The sequence below is a fragment of the Abramis brama genome (assembly GCF_963993115.1).
Source record: "Abramis brama genome assembly, chromosome: 25".
Classification (NCBI taxonomy): Eukaryota; Metazoa; Chordata; class Actinopteri; order Cypriniformes; family Leuciscidae; genus Abramis; species Abramis brama.
In genome coordinates, this window is record NC_139987.1 from 25,194,230 (window position 1) to 25,215,707 (window position 21,478).

Sequence of the window (21,478 nt, forward strand, 5' to 3'; positions counted from 1 at the left end):
CGGCGGGAGCCTGAAGTTCAGCCGAGTCTTCAACATATGTGAAGAAACTAAGATGTGGAAACTAGATTTAATTAGGAATTGGTAGGAAGAACAATTGTTCCTTTGTCTCACAAAGAAGAACTGTCAAGAACATGTCTATGCCATATATCACTCAAATCAAATAAAAAACAGGATATTTAGCTTACAAATATTACACTCTAATAAAGAAAATACATAATTTATTCAAATAAAAAACTAGGTAATTTTATTACGACAAAATAGAGCTATGATCCACTCTCAAAATTTGACATCTTTTTAGTTGAATAACATGTACGTTTCAGCTCACAGGCATTTTTCAGTGTGTTAAATCCACTCCATCCGCTATTTAAACAATTAATTAGATTGACGTAATCAAGATTAGTCAGTTAAACATCTTAGGTTTTTCAAAATCACTCAACGTCAACTTCAATTAACAATTATCCACAGAGAGCATAATCTTTTTAACCATGTTAATCACACCCACCAGTAATTTACATGAAACACAAGACACATCCTAGTGAAAAAAACATACCAAAATCTATTTACAATACATTTATTCCATACTAAGTATACTACAAATCCATTAACATTTTTACTGTGAACCACATGAAATACACAGCAGTGAAAGACCTAATGATTGAAGTCATCAGAAATACATCTTCATTAATCAGCATCGATCTTCACAGTTAGAATGTTTCATTTATTTGAGAACATTTGTACAAATCATGTATTCATCCAATTATCTCTCCATTTAATTATGGAAAAACAGAAAAATCGGATTCCTCATTGATGAACCAGTGATTTAATTTTATAAATCTAAAATGCTTCTCGTTTTAATAATTCTTTATGTACAAGATCGCACATCATGTTTGTTTTCTTTATTTTGCGAAAAGCACAACATTTAGTTTTTCCTGTGAGTGTACACAAAAGTAGACCGTTTATAATGATGTATAACATCTACAGTATCTGTAAGACAAAAATCGACTGAGTTATTTGAGTCTCTTTCCCACTGATCAGAAACAAAGCGACCTGGTGTGACCGTTATTGTTACCGTTACTGTTATTTTCTTGTTTATTACAGTGAAGCTGAGTTTAAATAAGGTGACTTGTCTTGATTTGACCTAGTCTCAGCTTTTGAAAGCATGTCCATGGAATATTTGATGCATATGGCACACTAAACGGCAAACACTTTGGGAGTTTTGAAGTTTCTGGGAGACATGTGTGTCGCGTTCTTTAATGGTCCGCCAATCTTGATGTCAAAATCCCCTTGTGGAAGAAGAACGCTGTTGTGTTTATATCTGTGACAATGAGTGCTTATCAGGATCAACTAAACGCTGCATTTTCAAAAGTATGTGAAGTTCACAGCGCCATTGTTCTTGAATGTCAGTCTGTTATTGTGGGCACGTCAACTTTAGATTTTCATGCCCCTAAACATGAATTAAAATGAAACAAACTGTGATTGGTTGCTTTACATGTCGGTCAGATGTGGTCTTGGCCGGTTCTGGGCCAATGAAAGCTGCAAGGCCTTCTGCCAGTCTATAGGTCTAGCTACGCGAAACTAGACTTCACCTGACTTGTACAAAAGACTCCAATTCATCCCATTGGTTTCTGGGAGAAGCAGTTGATATTAAGAGATTTGGGGCCCTATTTGAACAATCTAAGTGCATGGTCTAAAGCGCAGGGCACAAGTTCCCTTAGGACGTGTCTGAATCCAAAGACCGGAAAAGACCGAACGCGTCTCCAGAGCGCAAACGGATCTGCTCGTGCGCGAGGTAAAAGTGTGCAAGCAGAACGCAGAATGTACGCACGTTGTGGACCCGCCTATAGGCGCACATTACTAACGCACTCTTTAAATAACACAAAAAAAATATTGCGCCATTGACTTTAGACCAGGTTTGAGTTGGTCAATGGCTCAGTCTATTTCTGTTCCTCAAAATAGCAACGGTCCAACAATGCGCCAGAAAATCAAATCAAATCAAGTATATTTGTATAGCGCTTTTCACAATACAGATTGTATCAAAGCAGCTTCACAGTATTAAAATAAAATAATACAACAAAGAAAACACCTCGCTTTCAGACCAGCAGCCCATGGGCGCACAAATGGGTGCAAATGCATTTGCTATCTAAACAACGTGGCGCAGGACGTGAAAATGATAACTGCGTCAGGCTGAAACTAGCAAAAAACACTTGCGTCGCGCTTGACGCTGCATTGCGCCGGGTGTAAGATAGGGCCCTTGATGTGAGAGTTTTCTCTCCTATGGGTTTTTAGCTCTATTTATGAGGGTGTTCATCAGCGAGATGCTCACCTCACACACAAGGCAGCTGATAGATGTTTTATCATTCATTCTTTTAGCCGTTTAGAGGACAGCGTGTTGTTTTTGGATTATTCTCAAACCCTCAAACATCATCTGCCACTCAACAGATTCCATCATCATGATTCCTTTTGGAACAGTTCTCATGTCTCATTCGTCTTGTTAACTGGAACGAAACATCAGCGGAATGTCAATCTGCTAGTATGATGATGAACATCAATCAACTGTGTTTCTCTTTCCAGCTCCGAATCAAGTGGTCTTCTCGTTCGACGTGGGAAACGGTCCCTTCGAGGTGAGGGTTGAGACGCCCGGCGCTCTGAACGACAACCGCTGGCATCATGTGAGAGCCGAGCGCAACGTGAAGGAAGCCTCGCTGTACGTGGACCACCATCCCGCGGCCCTCCAGAAAGCTCCCGCTGATGGACACATTCATCTGCAGCTCAACAGCCAGTTATTTGTGGGTAGGAAGAACATTTATCAGAAAAATGATGTCTCTTCACCCTGTGTGCTGTTCAGAAATCAGATCGCTGTTATCACTGTTTTGGACGGCCATTATTTGTCCATTTTTGTGTCAATCTCACGAAGAACAACATGTCCAGATCATATAACGCTCCAAATTCCCCCAAAAAAAGAGGAATTTTTTGTTATAAATATTTACCCCCAAAAAATGTATAAAAAAATGTTGCTTACAAATATTTTATATTTTTATTATTTCTGTTTTTACATTTCTATTTCAGTGTTATTTTAGTATTATTTACACACTACCAACAATGGATTAATTTTATAGTAATTTGGTCATTTTTATTAGTTTTTGTTTTTAAATATTTAATGTTAATTTATTTTTATTTCAGTTTTACTTTTAGTAATTTTAGTCAATCTAATATTTGTTTGTTTTTTCAGCTATTTGAATTACCAAAAATTATTTTAATGGATTATTGTAATGGAGTGATAATAATGTGTTATTTAAAGGTATTCATACATAATTGTAGTATTTGTTATACAGCCTTTATAATGAAAAAAGAAAAGTTGTATTATAGTATTTTTCACTATAAAGAGTAATTAAGAATAATTAGAATTATAACAAATATAAAACATCTGGATGCATTATAAGAAGAAGAATTTGTAAGTAAATGTCCTGAAAATATTATTTAAAAAATTTATAATGCAAAAAGTCCTAATGGTTCTAAAAACAGGCTTAATTTTCTTTATGCAAAATATAATTTCCTATTTTTTCTTTTGATTTTTGGCGTGAAAATATGGACCTGAAATATGAAGTTTCATCAGGAGCCAATGCAAATGTTTTTTGTGAAGTTAGATTTGTTGACCTTGACCGAGCTCCTGGCAAATTTGAAAGGTGTCTCTCTGTTGGAGGAACTCAGCGGGAATGAGTTTTCCAGTAAGTGTTGAGAAAGTAGTGTCATTATAGTTCAATCTTTAGTTCTATTGTACAGCACTCAACGGCAATTGGATCCGGAGGTGCCCATGACTGTTCATGTATATGAAGACCTCCATTTCAGCCAGTTTATAATGCAGGTCTGAGGTCTTCTGGGTAAAACATGTCAGTCGTTGTACTGGAAGAGACGTTTTCAGTATTGTGTATATTATGTTCAGGACATTACATGGCAAAGAAAGCTATTTTTATCAAGATATCCACTTTCCACAGACTCAAATGAGGCTCAGAAGTTGCTCTTTTAGCGTTTAGGAAACTTAATGGAGATCTCAGTTATGATTCACCTCAAGTATCACCTTTCTCCAATAGGAGAAATACAAATAAACACAATGTTTAGAAGTAAGATAGAGCTATGAAATAATGTGGATTACAGCTCAAATAATTTAATAAGAAATCTAGAGAGTTTATATTGAGATCTCAGACTTCAAAAAAAAATTTCCAGCTTTTTTTAATGATTGAAAATGATTTTTAATATTTTTAGTTTCAGTTAACAATAAAAACGCTGTTTTATTTTATATTATTTATATATTTGATGCATATTTTAGGACCATTAAGTTATTATTATTATGATTTTTTTTTGCATTTTGATATTATTTTAGTGAAAATTAACCACATTTACTCAATATATCCTTTGCTGTAATTTGACATAAACCTCATTCTTATTATTATATAGCAAAAATCATAATAAAAATTCATACATCATTGTAGTTATAAAATGTTATACTGCGAGTAGTTATACTGCCTTAAGTTTACTTAAGTGGTTTGAGTAAAAAAACAACAACATTGTATTATAGTTTTTATATTATTTTTTCCCATATTCTCCATTGTTGCAGCTCCTCTCTTCCCAGTCTGTCAGTAACGCTCTGTTTAGTTCCTGTCTCTATGAAGCCCCTCCTTCTGAAAAGCACACTGTGCTCTGATTGGTCGGCTGGATCAGTGTGTTGTGATTGGTCAAGCACTTCTAGCGTGTTTGGGAAATGTTCCGCCCCTTACCATAACCACCAGTTTAACACGCTACTAACTAACTCAATCAGGCCCTGCCCCTTTATTCTGCACATGAATTATTTAAATGAGGAATATTGTGACGTGTTCTTTCCTACAAGACTACAATGGAGGCGTTTCAGGGAGTTCAGAAACACTGACACTGATATAAAGAACTCCCGCTGGAGGGACTTTGTGCTTTTTTTGTATCTTAAACAGCAAAATTACACACTAAAGAAGGTTGAAAATGTAAAAAAGCATTAAAAAAAAAATATCTAAAAAATGAATAAAAAAAAAACTTATAATGTGGGGGACTTAACTTTCCAATTGCTCTCAATGTACTCTGATTTCTGTCCAAGAACATTGAGATATTGAAGGGACCTAATACACATTTGCCTTTGTCTCGTATTTCATCACTGGTATGTCAAAACTTTTAACAGCATTTCAAACTTTGCTTTGAATATTTCACAGATGATTATACGGCACAGCTGGCACAGCGAGGTGTTCGCTCAAACGAATTAGCACTAAAACGCTAAGCACTAATGTATGCAGAGCGCATTATTTCTGTATTTATAGCTTGTCATCTGCAGGAACAGAATGGAAAAAAAAAACACAATTTTCCTCCAAAAGCAATTACCATATCAAGGACAAAACCACAGTGAAAGACTGACAGCAGAAAATGACAGAAGATTCAACACATCAGTGGGGGAAAAAGGGTCAGCGATCATTTGTTTTGAACGGACGGCTCGAGTTCAGACTAAAACCCTTGACAACACGCGCGAAGGTTACGCTGTCTGCGCGATAAAAGCCGTCTTTTTCCTGTAACTCTGCTGTCATCATCTTGTCTTTTAAATGGCTTTGTGACAGCTGTGTGTTTTGGAGGACTGGAGAACGACTGTGCTTGTTTCCGGTTGTGTCTTCAGGAGGAACCGCTTCCAGGCAGAAAGGATTTCTCGGCTGCATTCGTTCGCTGAAGCTGAACGGGAAGACGCTGGATTTGGAGGAGAGGGCAGAGATCACGCCCGGAGTGACGCCGGGATGTCCCGGACACTGCAGCAGTTACGGGGACCTGTGCCAGAATCACGGCGCCTGTGTGGAGAATTACAACGGCTTCACCTGCGACTGCAGTCTCTCACCCTTCACTGGAACCTTCTGTCATAAAGGTACACTAAACAAATGTGTTAACCCTAACACCTGGGCTGTATATCAATATCAATATTTGTCAAATCTTCAATGGCGATAATGAACTCAAAGGTCATTGCACAAATATTTTACTTAAAGGGCTGGTATAATGCCCTTTTTACAAGATGTAAAATAAGTATTTGATGTCCCCAGAGTGTGTATGTGAAGTTTTAGCTCAAAATACCCCACAGATATTTATATATAGCATGTTAAAGTTGTCACTTTTTGAAGGTGAGCAAAAACGCACCGTTTTTGTGCCTGTCCCTTTAAATGCAAATGAGCTGAGAAAAATATATCATTCCCTCAACATATGATCTCAAGGCCACGACTTTACATCGCGTGGCCACGATTTATTATCACGTTCCCACGAGTTTATATGTTATATATATTTGATATATATATATTAACAAGTTATGTTTACATTCATACTTGAGGTCTAACAAACATGTAAAATTAAATTAATATTTGATGAATATCAATAACAAATTATTTTGGAAAACATTTTTTGGGCCATATTGCCAAGTCAATGTAAATATAGCACAGTAATGATAGTTCTGCATATGTATAATCCTAATCCAGGTGTGTTTGATCTCACTTCCAGATGTTTCTGCCTTCTTCAAACCCGGAACATCCGTCACGTACACGTTTAAAGAGCCGTACGAGCTGAACAGGAACATTAGTGCGCTGTCGTCCTCCATCTACTCTGATTTAACTCTGAGAGGAGAGAACATTTCGCTGAGCTTCAGGACAAGCCAAGCGCCAGCACTGCTGCTTTACGTCAACTCGTACTACAGAGAATACCTCGCCGTCCTGCTCAACAGAAACGGTCTGAAACTCTCTAATCTTCCTCTCTGGTTTGGTTCCATGCACCCTAAGCACATTCATTTGGATTAGCATGAGTCTGGGAATCTCTGAAGACACCGGGATGTCAGCCACAGTAAATTACTTTGTATATTGTCAGAAATCCTCCATAAAGGGAAATGGCACGTCGCATGCCGGCGGGGGATTTATTCCCTCCTGAGACCTCCATGCTTTCATGACTGCATGTAAACATGCGTCTGTGATCTTGCGTGCCAGAGATGTTTTTAAGCGCATATACTGTAGGCTCTCCTTGTCCAATTCTCAGAGGGAATTTTCTCGAAAGCTCTCGTCTTTTAAAAAGTTCCCTAACTTTCATCCAGAATGGCATCTGGATATCAGAGACACGTCTTATAGGGTTTCCTAAATCTACCAAAATATTTTGCACAGACAATAAATATAGAAGATAACCATTGTAGTCCGATTAAAAGATTATTTTGAGCCAATTCTTCTAATGAATCATATGCAAAAAAGACTCATGAAGTTTATTTGAATCAGTCTTGCACTTTCCTAACCAAGCATGATGCAATAAAACCTTTTTTTATGTAAAAATAATATTTTTCCTACGCTGTGAGTTTACAGAATTGAATGTGACAAGCTAAACAGGCTGCGAGCCACTAAATAATGCAAAGACAATACATTTACTACACATCTTTCTATTGCATCTTCTTTGCAAAACATTGTAGTCCAAGTAAAAGATTCTTTTGAGCCAATTCTTTTAATGAATCATGCAAAAAGACTTATAAAGTTTGATTTATGAAATCTTACGCCTAGGTAGTGTCCTAACCGAGCGTAATGCAATAAAACTTTTCTCATGTAAATGTCCATTATTTATAAATATAAATATTATAATAATATAAATCTTATTTGCTGCTGGAAATGTATTACATCAGTTCTGGTTTGAACCAGTGTTGTTATTGTAAACTAAATCTAAAACTTAAAATCATTTTCTTTACTGTTTCTTTTGTTCACTAATCGTTGAAATGAAGCTGAAAAAAAAATGTATTCAATGAGAAACTTAGACTTAAAAAAAAAACATAAAAATTTGAAATGTTGCCTTGGCAACAAACTGAAAACAAATTTAAATTAAAATAAATTAAAGCTGAAATTAAATATTTATAAGAAAACTAATAAAATTGACAAAAAGTAGATCTGAAACTATTAAAATTAATTTTCTTTATCGTTTATTTTGCTTTCTAATCGTTTAAATAATGCTGAAATGAAATAAAATATAATGAGATGAAACTTAAAAATATCTTAAACAAAATTTTTAAAAGTTACTTACTGAAACTGAAATAAAACAAAAACTAATAGAAGCACATGACAAAATTAAAATGCAAACTTTGAAAATATATAAAATTATAAAATATAAAAATTAAAGCTAAGTCAAGATATTAATAAATATTTTTGATAAATATAGCATATAAATAATCCTAAACTGGTTAGAATACAGTGTTGCAAATTAGTCATTGAATTTGGAATGGATGTTTATATGACAGTGTGTAAATAAATGCTATTTTGATTAACCAAAGTCAAAGTGAGTTGCCCAAAATAGTCTTGTTTTATGTACCATGTTTGATGCCAATTATTGTGGCGTCCCGCGCTGCAGAAGCAGAATTCAGGAGGAAACTCTGGATCTGGCTCATCCCGGCACACTGGGTTTCCAGACAGCATGTGCCAATAACACCTACTAGTCCAATTATGCAGAAGGTCCAGAAGACTAGATAACAGCCTCCAGAACCCTGGCGCTCGGGCTGACAGCTTCCTGTTCCTGTTCCTGTTACATGCAGTTCACATTAATTGACTGGTTCACCAAAAATTGTAAGCAAAAGCCATCCAGAGCAACATGCTATAAACCACTCAGAATACTGTTTGTCACATGCAAAACCTGCAAAAATCTAGTTTTAGCTTAATAAAGACAGCTTAAAAACGTTTTGGTTGTATACAGATGGTTAAATCCTCCCAAAACTGATGAAACGTTTGTTTTTTTAATTTATTTCGGCATCAGTTTTGTTTCACAGAGGATAACATGTTAATCCTCTTAAGATGAAGCTTTATAGTTGCAGAAGCGTGCTCGCTTCTGTTGCTTTTGATGTTTCTGTTTGTCTCAGATATTTAGAAACTCAAATGCTCTTTGTTGTAAAGGACATTTGGACATCAAGTACAAGCTGCAGCACAACAGAGAGGCGGAGGTTTTCCGAGCCAGCGCGAGGAATCTGGCCAACGGGCAACTCCACAGAGTGAGCGTCCAGAGACTCGCCGAGACGCTCAGTGTTCAGGTACTGTGACCCATTGAAGGACGCTGTTGAAACTGCATCTCTCTGCATTTCTCATCAAACTGGGACGGGGTTAAACGCACCAAAGGGATATTCTGGGTATTTTCAACATGCACAGATTAACAGCATCTGTGGTGGGAAATCATCACCAAAACTTAAACCTTTTCAGGCAAAACCTTTTTTTTTCATGGACTGGTAGATTTTGAGATTTTGGGCCCTATTTTACCGATCTAAGCGCATGGTCTAAAGCGCACGGCGCAAGTTCACTTAGGGCGTGTCCGAATCCACTTAAAAAAATTGGTCTAAAAGGGTTGTCCCTCTTCTCTTAATGAGTAATGGGTGTTTTTGGGGATTTACGTGCGTTAAACCAATCAGAGTCTCATCTCCCATTCCCTTTAAATGCCAGTTGCGCTCGCACCATGGCAGATTCTAGCCTGGCTAACGTCAGACCTCATCTCATTGAGACGTGGTCTGGGAACCACATGTTAATTTTCTCGTATTTGAGGCGTGGTTTACGAATGCCCAGAGCCGTTTATTGGGCGCTACGAATGTCTATCAAATGCGCCTGTACGTAGCTCATAGCCAATCGTTTCAATTATACCAGATGACGTATGTAGAGCGACAGAAATTTGACGAGGAAGACGAGGAAATAAACTTGCGTTCTAAACTACTTAGAACACTATCTAAGGCTGCATCGAAAGGTAACTTCGCGTCTGATGCCATGTTGGATCCATAGATATTAACAAACTGCTTCGGTGTGTCGGATAGACGTCATCATCGTCTTGCTGCTCCCTCCCCGTTCTGTGATTGGTTCCCTTTTTGAGGGGAAAATCTGGTCCATGGAATCCAGGCTGCCTAGCAGCGTGAATAAAATCGTGCTGCGTGCAAGGCAGCATGGGGAAACCCAAGCTAGGCGGAATCGCTATTTACATGACGGAATTTGATAGCGGAAAGACCGAACTCGTCTCCAGAGCGCAAACGGATCTGCTCGTGCGCGAGGTAAAAGTGCGCAAGTAGACCACCTACGGGACAAGCCGGATTCCACTATATCTTTATGTACACAATAATAATCTTTTACATTGTAATCCTTTTATTTTAAATATTTGGCATGTTTGTGTGGCACGCCCACACAATTCCAGCACGCCCCTGTGTGTTTAATAAGCAGAGTGTATGTGTGTTGTGGACCCGCCTATAGCCGCACATTACTAACGCGCTCATTAAATAACCAAAAAATAAATATTGCACCATTGACTTTAGACCAGGGTTCAGTTGGTCAATGGCACAGTCTATTTCTGTTCCTCAAAATAGCAATGCGCCAGAACACACATCATTTTCAGACCAGCAGCCCATGGGCACACAAATCGGCACAAATGCATTTGCTATTTAAACAACGTGGCGCAGGACGTGAAAATGATAACTGCATCAGGCTGAAACTAAAAAACACTTGTGCCGCGCTTAGCACTGTATTGCGCCGGGTGTAAGATAGGGCCCAGTAGGTTATTTTGCTTCCATAACACTAGTGGGGAAAAAAACACATTGCACACTGAGTCCGAAATTCGCATCCGAAATTTTCGCACGTTTAAAAAAAAAATTCGACCTCACGTTATGTCAATCACGCTTGCACACTGTCTACGAAACTTTCGTCCGTAAAAAAAAAATTCGGATTGGGTTCGATTTTCTGCGTTTTTCGCATCCACAGCCAGTGTTTTGAGAGGTTTTTTGAAAATTCAGAGCCACCGTACAAGCGAACGACAAAATCCAGAATGACGTCTGACAAGTTGATACACTATTCGTCTCACAGCACAAGTACTGTATGAAACACAAAATGCGGATTACAAAGACACTGAATAAAATATAACCTGTATACAGCTGTTCTGTCTGCCCAGCGCTTCCGCCGGTGTGTGTGTGTGTGTGTCCGTCCATAGACATACTGTCAGTCTCTGTTCAGGATCGATTGGTTCACGGAAATTGGTGGTCTTCTTTTTAATATGTGGCTCCAGTATCGCTAGCAAAGCATCAAACTGTTCCACTGACATTCTGAGGTAAATTTTGAATCGTTTGGGATAATTTCGCAACTCCTTGATAAGGAGGTGAAACTCTCCTTCCTCTCAGTGCAATCTCAGGATTGGATGGACCCAATATTTCCTCTTTCTTTTTTTCTTTCTCTTTTTAAGAAGAAAGAGGGCAACAAATTCATCCTCACTGCTTGACGAATCCATTTTGTATTTTTTGCGTTTTTTCCCGCAAAGGTTTAATAAATACGCATCGGACTCAGTGTGCAAGGTTTCTGTGCGTGACGAATTTTAAGGCTGACGAACACTAAAAAACGCATACGAAAATTTCGGACTCAGTGTGCAATGGCCTTAAGTCTTTATTTTAGTACACTTTATCTATTTGCATCTGTAGATTTCAATTACAACATATATCTTTAAAGGCCATTTTCTCAAAATGAGCCAGATATCAGTAGCTGTTATATGTGAGCAGGGACAAGGAACAGAGAGCGAATCCAAATGCAAGCACCAGTTTATTTGAGAAACACAGATAATCCAGTCCAGGAACAAGAGAATAATCCACACAGAAGACAGGGGAGCAACAACAGGAACACACATACAAGAGCAGTGACGGACAAACAGCTGATGCACAGAGGTTTGAATACACAGGTTAACAAGGGACAGGTGTTGGTGATTGATGTCATGGGAACTAATGAGGGTAACTATGGTGACAAACAAGGTACAAGACAATACAGGGACCAAACACAGGAAGTACTCAATGGGGAACTAAGAATACACTTCAACATAAAAGTCCTACAAAGCACAAGACACAGCACAGGGATTGTGACAGTAGCACATACACCAAACTTTACAGTTTACAATTCCTATCTATTTTTTGAAGGTTTTTAATGAGGGGTTTGTTCATATATAATTCTCCTGATTTATAAAACATTTCATTCCTAAACACATTTCTGGCTGTTGACAGTATTTTATGGTGTTTCCAAAATCAATGTTCAGATTTATGTTCTGAAAATGTATGCAAATTAGTGCATATTTAATTAGATTATGCATCATTTAAACAAAACACTTCAGAAAACTTGATACAAAAAAAATGTGCTTTAATGTACTTTGATTAATCGGTTGGGAAGAGTATGGTGATATCTGTTAATTTTACACTATTCTCATGTAGTGCCTTGAATGGCTGTAGCAAAGAAATCTCTTTAATCTCTTTCTAAAAGGCTACCATGTACATCTAAATATTAAACGGTAATGCATATATTCATGAGTTTGATAAGGAGGACTTGATGAGGACACTGCAGCGCTGATGCATGACACGTGCTGCTCAGTAACAGTCGATGTTCTGTGGTGGTGCAGGTCGTGGCGGGAGCGCGGATCCATCCATGACCTCAGCTCTTAGTCTGAACCGTCGCAATAATCACACTTTAAATGCAAACAGACGGCCAGACCGGAGAACATCATCTGGTTTTGAATCAACCAGCAGTAATGTGCTTTACGGTTGCTTTGAAGAGCAGTTTTAATACAAATGCTTCCAGACGAATATGGCCTTGCTATGAATAAACATGACGCGGGAAAACGTTTTTACTCGATGCACATACAATTTTAACTGTGGCTTGTTGCATCTTTTGTAGGTCGATCAGCATGCAAAAGAAGATTTCAATCTAACATCAGACACTGAATTCAACGCCATCAAATCTATCGTCATCGGAAAAGTGCTCGGTGAGTAAAGATCACTGTCAACGGTCACCTGGAATATTAGGGGATTTTGAAAAATATGATTTTTAGGACTGGAAAAGTGTATGATTTCGACACTGTATGGTTTTGGCCATTCCAATTTTTGTCAATTCTGCAAATCCTAAAAGATGATCCCGGGACAAAATCTGTAGTCTTTGATTGCTAGTTTGACATGTTCTCCGACAGTCGATTAATGACCATTGCGATCAAATTTGACCTCCAATGAAATTCTGCCAGTGCCGAAGTTTTGAGACACAGTCCTGCACTGTAGCTTCTCCTACGACAATCACTATATGATCAAAGTGACAACTGAGATCCTACAGTGTGACATGGCTTACAGCAGGGATCATGTTCGTACAGTCTGACAAGCAACAGTCATCCAGTGTGTATCCGGCATCAAAATAATGAGCAAAAACCAAAAGTCTTACATAGTGTATATCCTATTCAGTAAGCAGAAGTACTCTAGTTTGAACATCACCGCAGTGTTTCTGTATTAAGGAGGAAATGGCTCTGAATTATGTACAGTTACTGTAACATTATATATTATTATATTCCTTTTAGAGGTTTTCTAGCCATCATATATGCTGAAATGTCTGGAGGAAGCGGAAGCATCAGGGGTTTGTTTGTTCGGTCAGGCGAACTCCTCAGCCTGTGTGTGAATAGAGTACGGTCTGTCCTATTTACTTCAGATAAGACTAATATTGACTTTAGTCGTTATTATTGTCGTCTGTGGGGGACGTGAAATAGGTCAGGTTGATTTTTTTTTTTTAATGTCTATAAATAGGACCTGAAGCACACAACTTTCTAGTCATAAAACCCAAATAGATGAATAAAACATTCAGTTAATAAATAATACAGCAGAAGTTTAAAAATATGAAGCTTGCAGCCTCAATCTCATAAAGATAAATATAAAGATTTTATTTATTTTTTGCATTGTGACATTATTCTCATGACACTTTAGTTGCATAAATTGCTGCTAAATTCTCATTTCAGTGCAAAATATTTTGAATATAATATTTTGAACTGAAATGTGAAAATAATATTTTATTTTTTTATTTAAATACTGCATTGTAGTATTTGTTATATTGCCTTTATTTTTGCTGATTTTAATAAAACATTTTTGTTCAGGGTGATTTTTACAACTGCATGACAAAAAAAATTTAATGGTCCTAAAAAATACACTGCACAAATGTAATTACTTATTTTATGGTGACTTTTGGAAATTACCTTTTTTATTAGGTTTACTGGCAGGGTTTACAGATATGAAGAAAATAAAGAGGTTTTTATGGTTGCTTATGATCAGTGATGATGGATGGTTTATAATCTACTGTACCTCCCCCATCATTCATTTCTAGTTACCTAGAGATGCTCATGAGCTAAATTAGCTTGGTTCAATCTCGTTGTAATGTCGTACAGGTCGAGGTTGGCGGCGCTTTATGGAGGGAAACATTCTCATGTGGCAGCCTGTGCGTTCATATGACCTTTCATATGAACATGTGACATGAAACGCATTTGCTGTAATTCAGATAGTGTGTCGCTGACAGTGGGCTGTGTGTCATTTCCAGCAAACACTATTGATCACGGCCAGAAATCGACTTGTAATGAAAACTAAATCAAATGTGAGCTCCTGAAGATTAATATTAGACCAGTACAGGCGCGTTCAAAGCTATATGCCAAACAGATGTTCAAATCGTGCTGGAGAACATGATCATCAGGTTTGGTTCGTGTCAGAAGAGAGACACTCCAAATACCAAGACATTCTCAAATTTATGTTCATTTTTCAATGTAAAGCCTGACATATGAAATAATAGTCAGAAAAATATATTTTTTTTATGCAAGTTTATTGGACCTTTAAATATAAAAAACAATCTGTTGATCATATTTGATGCATCAGGCTTTTATGACTCATACAGTATGTTATAGTGCAAAATATTGAGATGAAAACACCTACATTTTATTCAAAGTCCCAAACTGAGCGAAAATATGCAGTTTGGTGCAGATGCTGATATTTATATTGTAAATATCATTTGTCACTCTATATCTCACAATAATAGGCCTTAGATGGTTTAAATGCTTAATTATGATCAAAGTTTCAAAACATAATGCAATGCAATACAATGATGACTGAAAGATGAACAAATAAACCTTGGATCAGATTTGATACTCACATTGTATCATCATTTTTCTATGCATAATCAAGTTAACATAAGTTGCTTCGGTCCAGTAAGTGTTCATCTTGAAATAATACTAACAATATGAAAGTTATTGCTATTCGTTTTTAAAAATCAGTAAAGAATTCACAGGAAAAACACACAAACCTGAATGTGGATGTACAATTATACTAAAAGGCCTTTACTTGCAAAAAAAAAAAGTATAAACCTTCAATCATGCATGTATAGATTGTGTGCAACTGGTTTTTCAGGAAAGTTTTGATCATGTTGACCATTTAGAGGCCCTTTAATGTATGAAATATGCTTTATAGGGTTAACTTTTCACTCAAAGTGCAATGCTGATAATATAATTTGTAATGAAAAATGTATTGAATTAGAAAAGAAAGCAAACAAAAGACCTTGAATCTTGATGTCGAATAAAGAAAAATGTTCATGGACATGTTTATTTGTCAAATACATCATGTTTGTTACTGCCCATTGACCATTGAGTCGCCTCTGCCTCAATATCTGAATAAAAGGACTTTCTTCAGGCAATTCAATTCTCTGCCGTTGCTGCGGAATGGAATGCGACATGCGGTTTTCGCTCGAGATGTCCTGCACAAAAGCTAAATCGCATGGTTTTGTGTTCAGTTGTGCTCTAGTGTGCGCTTGAAGTGAGACTTACTGTATAGTTGCCGAGAGTGTGAGAACATGCTGTGAAGAATATTGTTGCTCAGTGGTTGCTCTTTCCAAGCTTAATGGAGTTCACAAGTTGTGTATTGATTAAGTTTGTTTCAGATGTTTCTCCTGGGTTTCATTAGAAGGAACAAAATAGAAATAAATCAATAGTTGACATATAAAATGAATGTGAAAGCAGCTCAGATCATTTGGTCTTGGGAGAATTTAAGGAGAAATGTTTGAGTTCATAATGAGATCTCTGACTTTTCGTCTGAAGCTCTAGAGGAGAGACGCGTGCGGGATCATTGGGCTCTTTTTCTTATTAGGAACATCTGAGGAGCAGAAAACTTAACCAAACATTTCCATTAGATCTCCATTAACCCAGAAAACAGGGGATGTTCTCAGAACTCAGGCTAACATTGTGGTAAAGCTATCTCAAACTTATGAACAAACATTCTTCCAGTAACATCATTTGAATGTTTGTTTAAAGTTATCTGGTCTATAATAATGTTCTCAAAACTTTAGCACAAAAACGTTTATAGAAGGTTTTTTTTTTTTTTCTGGAACATTTCTCACTCTAAAAAAATGCTGGGTTGTTTGGGGTCAAATATGGACAAACCCTACCATTGGATAAAAAAATTATATTACATTTTTAAACCCAAAGGTTGGGTTATTGGACCCAAAACATGGGTTGAAACAACCCAACATTTTTATTGTATGTATGGATGTATGTATTAAATGTTACAACTTGTTTCAGAACATTGAAATGTAACATTCCCAAAGCGTTTACAGAATGATAAAATGTAATGTTTCCTTAACAATAATCAAGAATAGAATGTTTTTGAACTTTTGAACGTTCATAGAACACTCAGAAATAACATTTTCACAACTTAATGGGAACATTACTAAAAACATTCTTAGAACATATTTTCATTAGCTATCTGAGAGAAGTAATTGAAATATTTTTGAGATCTTTTACTTTATATTGTATTATCTTGGAGTCCAGTCTGAGATGTTTCGATCTCTTCCGAAACTCTAGACATCATTGGTGTCTTTTTCTCAAGAGAAACACCTAAAAAGCTGTGACTTGATCAAACATTTTCATTAGATCTCCATGTAATTGCTATCCGAGATAAACAATTGATATATTTTTGAGATCTGTGTCTTTATATTGCAGGGTATTGGGTATTTAGAGATGTTGAGATCCCTTCTGAAACTCTAGACACGTGAGAGATCATTGGGGTCTTTTTTTCAGGAGAAGCAGAAAAGCTTCCATTTGTCTCGAGAAGATATGATTGAGATCTCATTGAATGCTCGGATGTGTGCCTTTGCAGAATCTGGTGAAGTGGATCCAGAGATCGGCCGTCTGAACGCTCTGGGCTTCACTGGCTGTCTGTCTGTGGTCCAGTTTAACTCCATCTCTCCGTTGAAAGCGGCTCTGCTATATCCAGACACGAGTCCTGTCATAGTCACCGGATCTCTGACCCAATCCAGCTGTGGCTCGTCTTTACCATCAAACCCCTACGCAGCTGAGACGACTCATTCTCTCACAGGTAAAGCCAGCAAAACAGCCCTGTTTGCCCAAGTTATACAACATAACAGCCCGGAAGGAAAAATCCCATTCATTTTCTCCACGTAAAGACCTACTGTGAGCTACAAGGTTGCTAATCAATGGTAAATGCTTTAGTTGAAGCCAATATTTCAACATATTTTTTAAATAATCATGTTCAACAACAGAATTCCTGATGAAAAACTACATTACCCATAATTCTGCAGAGAATCCCATGAAGCACTGCGAATATAAAATAATCGCTCACAGACTACTTAAATATTTGTGTGTGTATATATATATATATATATATATATATATTTAGTATATGTGCATTTTGCAATACATGTAAAATAAATTGTTTCTATATACATAATGACCATCTTTAAATATATAGGTTTATATTCCTCTATAGATGTTTTTTTTTTTTTTTTTTTGAGAAGTTCTTTCCCTTGTTGAAGCCATTAAATACACAGTTTTGTATCTTTGTCCATGTTGTGATTTGGTGTATGGCTTATAATGGCTTTAATGAAGAATTTTTCTAAATCTCCAAGGAAAGGAAAAATAAGTGGGAAAAATACTTCGGCAACCACCGCCGCTGGAAAAGTGGACGGGTACTAATGCACTCAACTGGTTTATCGGTCAAGCCAATTAATCACTTGATATTTGGTCTTTTATAGATCAACATTGACCGATTATCCTTGTGTCAGTCCAAGAGCCTTTGCCAATGGATTAATAAATCATGTTTTAGTGAATTGAGTAGATATCAACCCAACGTTTAAACTATCGAGGCCTGAAACTCTACACAAGTACATGAATGCAGGCACTTCAGTGCAAACCGAATTTTGCTTGTCATTGAATGTACAGACTCCTAAATGATTGTGGGTTTTGAAAATATGAGCAATTCGATTTTAGATGATTAATTTGTATATTTTGGTCCATTTTAAAATGTTGTCTGTTTTACATTGTTGGTCTAGTCCTGATGTGTCATTGTAACAGCAAAATAATTCAGTGTTTTTAATGACAATTGTCTTTAAGAATCTGTACTAATGCTGGAAGGTCAATCAAAAAAATCAATAAAACTCTAAATTTAGCATTAGTTTTATCTTTTAGCTCAAGTACTGATACTAGCAGAGCAACAGTTTGAATCGTGGTTATAGTTAGTTAAACCTTGACATGTTTATATTGATTAAAACACTTTTGAGGTACAAGAGCGCACTCTCTCTCTCTCTCTCTCTCTCTGGCATCTATATCTTCCTCTGACTTTCTTTTCCAAACTTCTTAGTTTTTCTCCCAAGATTCCTCCTGAAAGTGGAATTTCTGCAAACTTTGGTCGCTGGCTCACTGAATCCATCCGCAGTGCTAATTAAATTAGAGCAATAATGATCGTAAAGGCTGATCTCTGTATTAATCTGCGTGAGAAAGACCTTCATTTGCATAATCATTTCTGTATTGCCGTTTGAAGCGGCGTATTCAATGAGCCGCGACCTGCGAGCGATAAGCGCTTCAATCCTGCTGATGATCTCTGTGTCTCTTCCTCTGCTGTAGATCATGTGGGTACAGTAGGTGCGGGCGAGCCCATAGTCAATGCGATCAGCAGCGACTCGGCTTTGATCGGAGGTAAATGGATGTCATGCTTTCGAGAAACACTCCGTTGCTCATCTTTCCTCATTTCATTCATTATTATTTGCTTGCTTTCTGCTCATATCGACTTAATCTTGCTCTTGGAACAAATCACCCAAACCATCATTTGCTCGTTCCAATCCACTTTGACTTTATTAACTTTGTGGAAGACGAAGGGAAATGTTTACCCGCTCTTTTTTTATTCAGTTGAGCTTCAAAAAGGACAATAAATGCAGAATAAAAGTTCAGAAGTGAGCAAAAGTGATGTCCGGCCTTTAGGAAAATTGCACTGAAAGGAGCAGCATCAACATTGTGCTAAACAGCTCCGTTTGTGCTCAACGGGAAGAAAGAGCCGCAACGATGGCAGAATTTCCATTTTGTGAGCTAAAACTTGCACTGAATGATAAAGACGTTGGATTATTTGTCATGCAAAGAGAACTGGGAAGCTCAGCCTCCGTGTGCATTTAAAAGACTCTATAAAACTAATCAGAAAACCTCTGAGTGGCCCTCAGTAATGACTGATTTAACAGCTGCATTCACATTGACTTCTCCAAACTTATCGGTAAATAGAATGAAATTAACAAAGGTCCCCAAAACTAATTAAACATTTAAAGAAATTATTTTCTGATTAAGGGGCTTCTGCTACAATCCAGAATACACTTTGTCCTTTTTCACAGCCACCGTAATGTGGCATTAAATTGAGTTGAGATTTATTGTGGTGCCTCAATTAGACATTTCTTTTACCCTTTATAATTAAATGTGCCATGCTTAACCGGCCACAAAGGAGAGAAACATTTTAGAGGCGTTTCGCTCTGACAGCGTGTAGAATTAAGGGCGAAGAAGCATTCACAACACGTCTGATGGTTAGCGACAGTCCAAGGGTTTTTTTGCCAACTCTCTCTCTGTTTTTAACAGGTCCAGAAACATCGTGTAAATTACGATTGATTGTGACATGATAGAAGCGTGAGTCCTCTGACTGTCCGCCAGCTGCGGTTTAAACAGTTTGTGGCACTACAATCCAGCCGCCACTAACTGACCAATTTACGGGATTACTTTTGAATGCTTTATGGCGTTTATTCAATTTAACCTCATTAAGTACACTATATTTTTTATTTGCAGTAGTTATCAGAAGTTGATTTATCATAAAACAAAGATATGGAATTCCTTCCGTTTTCATTGCAAATTATATATTTTTGTATATTCATTACATTTATATTAATGTATAATAATTGTACCTTTACACATGTATATTAATATGAATTTAAAATAAAATTAACACATTTATATTAATTATTATTATTGTTATATTATTATATTATTAATTTGATATTATTTATATAGATTTCCCTAAATTTGCATTGCAGTAATTACATCCAATTTTGATTTATCACCATAAACCATAGATTATGGAATTCATTCAGTTTTCAGTTTTTTTATTTGTTAATTTATTTCATTTATAAATTATATGTAGCCTATTCATTTAATGTATATAAGTTTATTGTATTTATATTAATTAAATGTATATTAATTTATAATATATTCCTATTGTTTATTAATTCATTTGTATTTATATATTATTTATATAAATTTTCACAATTTATTTTTTTGTCTTGTTCTTTCATCCGATATTGAATTTTTAATAATTTTTTTAATTTGCAGTAGTTATCCAAAGTTGAATCATCACCATAAAACAAAGATAAGGAATTCCTTTAGTTTTCATTACACATATATTTTTATATTCATTACATTAATTTATAATATTCTTTCCTCTATATGTATAATAATATCAATCAGTATTAATATTAAATAATTTAAACCTATTCATATTAATACATTCATATTTTTATATTATTTATATAAAGTTCCCTATATAAAGTCATTATTAATATATTAATAATGTATATTAACTAATTTGTATTTATTATTTATATGTATCAGTTTAAATGTGAATAAATGCATTGAATATTTTATTAGTATTCATATAATGAATATAAAATCATATACATTTATCTTGATTAATTTGTATTTTTATTTACAATATTTTATTTATATTATTTTCCCTAATAAAGGTTTTTTTTTTTTTTTAAGTTCGTCACAGTGTGACCATCACACATTTTGCATGTTTCATCATCCAGAGATGTAGAAATGTACTCTCGTCATGACGTCTAGATCTCTTCACTGTTGTGCTGTTTTTCAGGTGTCATTGCGGTCGTGATATTTGTGAGTCTCGCCGCGCTGGCTGTGATGGCGCGATTCCTGTACCGGCGGAAAGAAACGTTTCAGACCCAAGAGCCCAAAGCGGGGAAAACAGACGACAGTCCCGAAACGCCCTTTAACACGGATCCAAACTCACTGGGCATTATCAGTGACAACCAAAAAGAATATTTCATATGACGCTCTTTCCCCTCGTATCGGACTAATCCAGTTAAACCAATGGACTGAAATGCCTTGTCGAGTCTAGAGACATTAACATTCACGGTGCATTATGGGAAACCATCCGAGAGACTGTCATCCGACGGGGCAGCTGAAAAGGAGCGACGTGTCCCTCGGTTTATGCCCTTTTTGTACATAAAACATTTATTGTCCAGAGATTTGGCACAATAGTACGGTTTCTAAGGTGTGTATAATGACATTCATTGGTTGTAAATATTCTTTTGAA

General features: G+C 36.4%; 1 protein-coding gene across 1 annotated transcript in view; it reads left to right on the plus strand.

Moving 5' to 3' along the window:
• The window catches only part of cntnap3 (contactin associated protein family member 3), a 127,352-nt gene that overhangs the window by 105,576 nt on the left and 298 nt on the right, over window positions 1-21,478 (plus strand). Inside the window, exons 17-24 of the mRNA XM_084105379.1 lie at window positions 2,572-2,790; window positions 5,684-5,923; window positions 6,544-6,768; window positions 8,946-9,079; window positions 12,717-12,804; window positions 16,982-17,200; window positions 18,745-18,816; window positions 21,017-21,478. The exon at window positions 21,017-21,478 is cut by the window's right edge and continues 298 nt beyond it. Coding sequence (XP_083961505.1) covers window positions 2,572-2,790; window positions 5,684-5,923; window positions 6,544-6,768; window positions 8,946-9,079; window positions 12,717-12,804; window positions 16,982-17,200; window positions 18,745-18,816; window positions 21,017-21,213 — 1,394 coding nt within the window. The 3' untranslated portion in view covers window positions 21,214-21,478. The remainder of the gene's footprint in view (window positions 1-2,571; window positions 2,791-5,683; window positions 5,924-6,543; window positions 6,769-8,945; window positions 9,080-12,716; window positions 12,805-16,981; window positions 17,201-18,744; window positions 18,817-21,016) is intronic.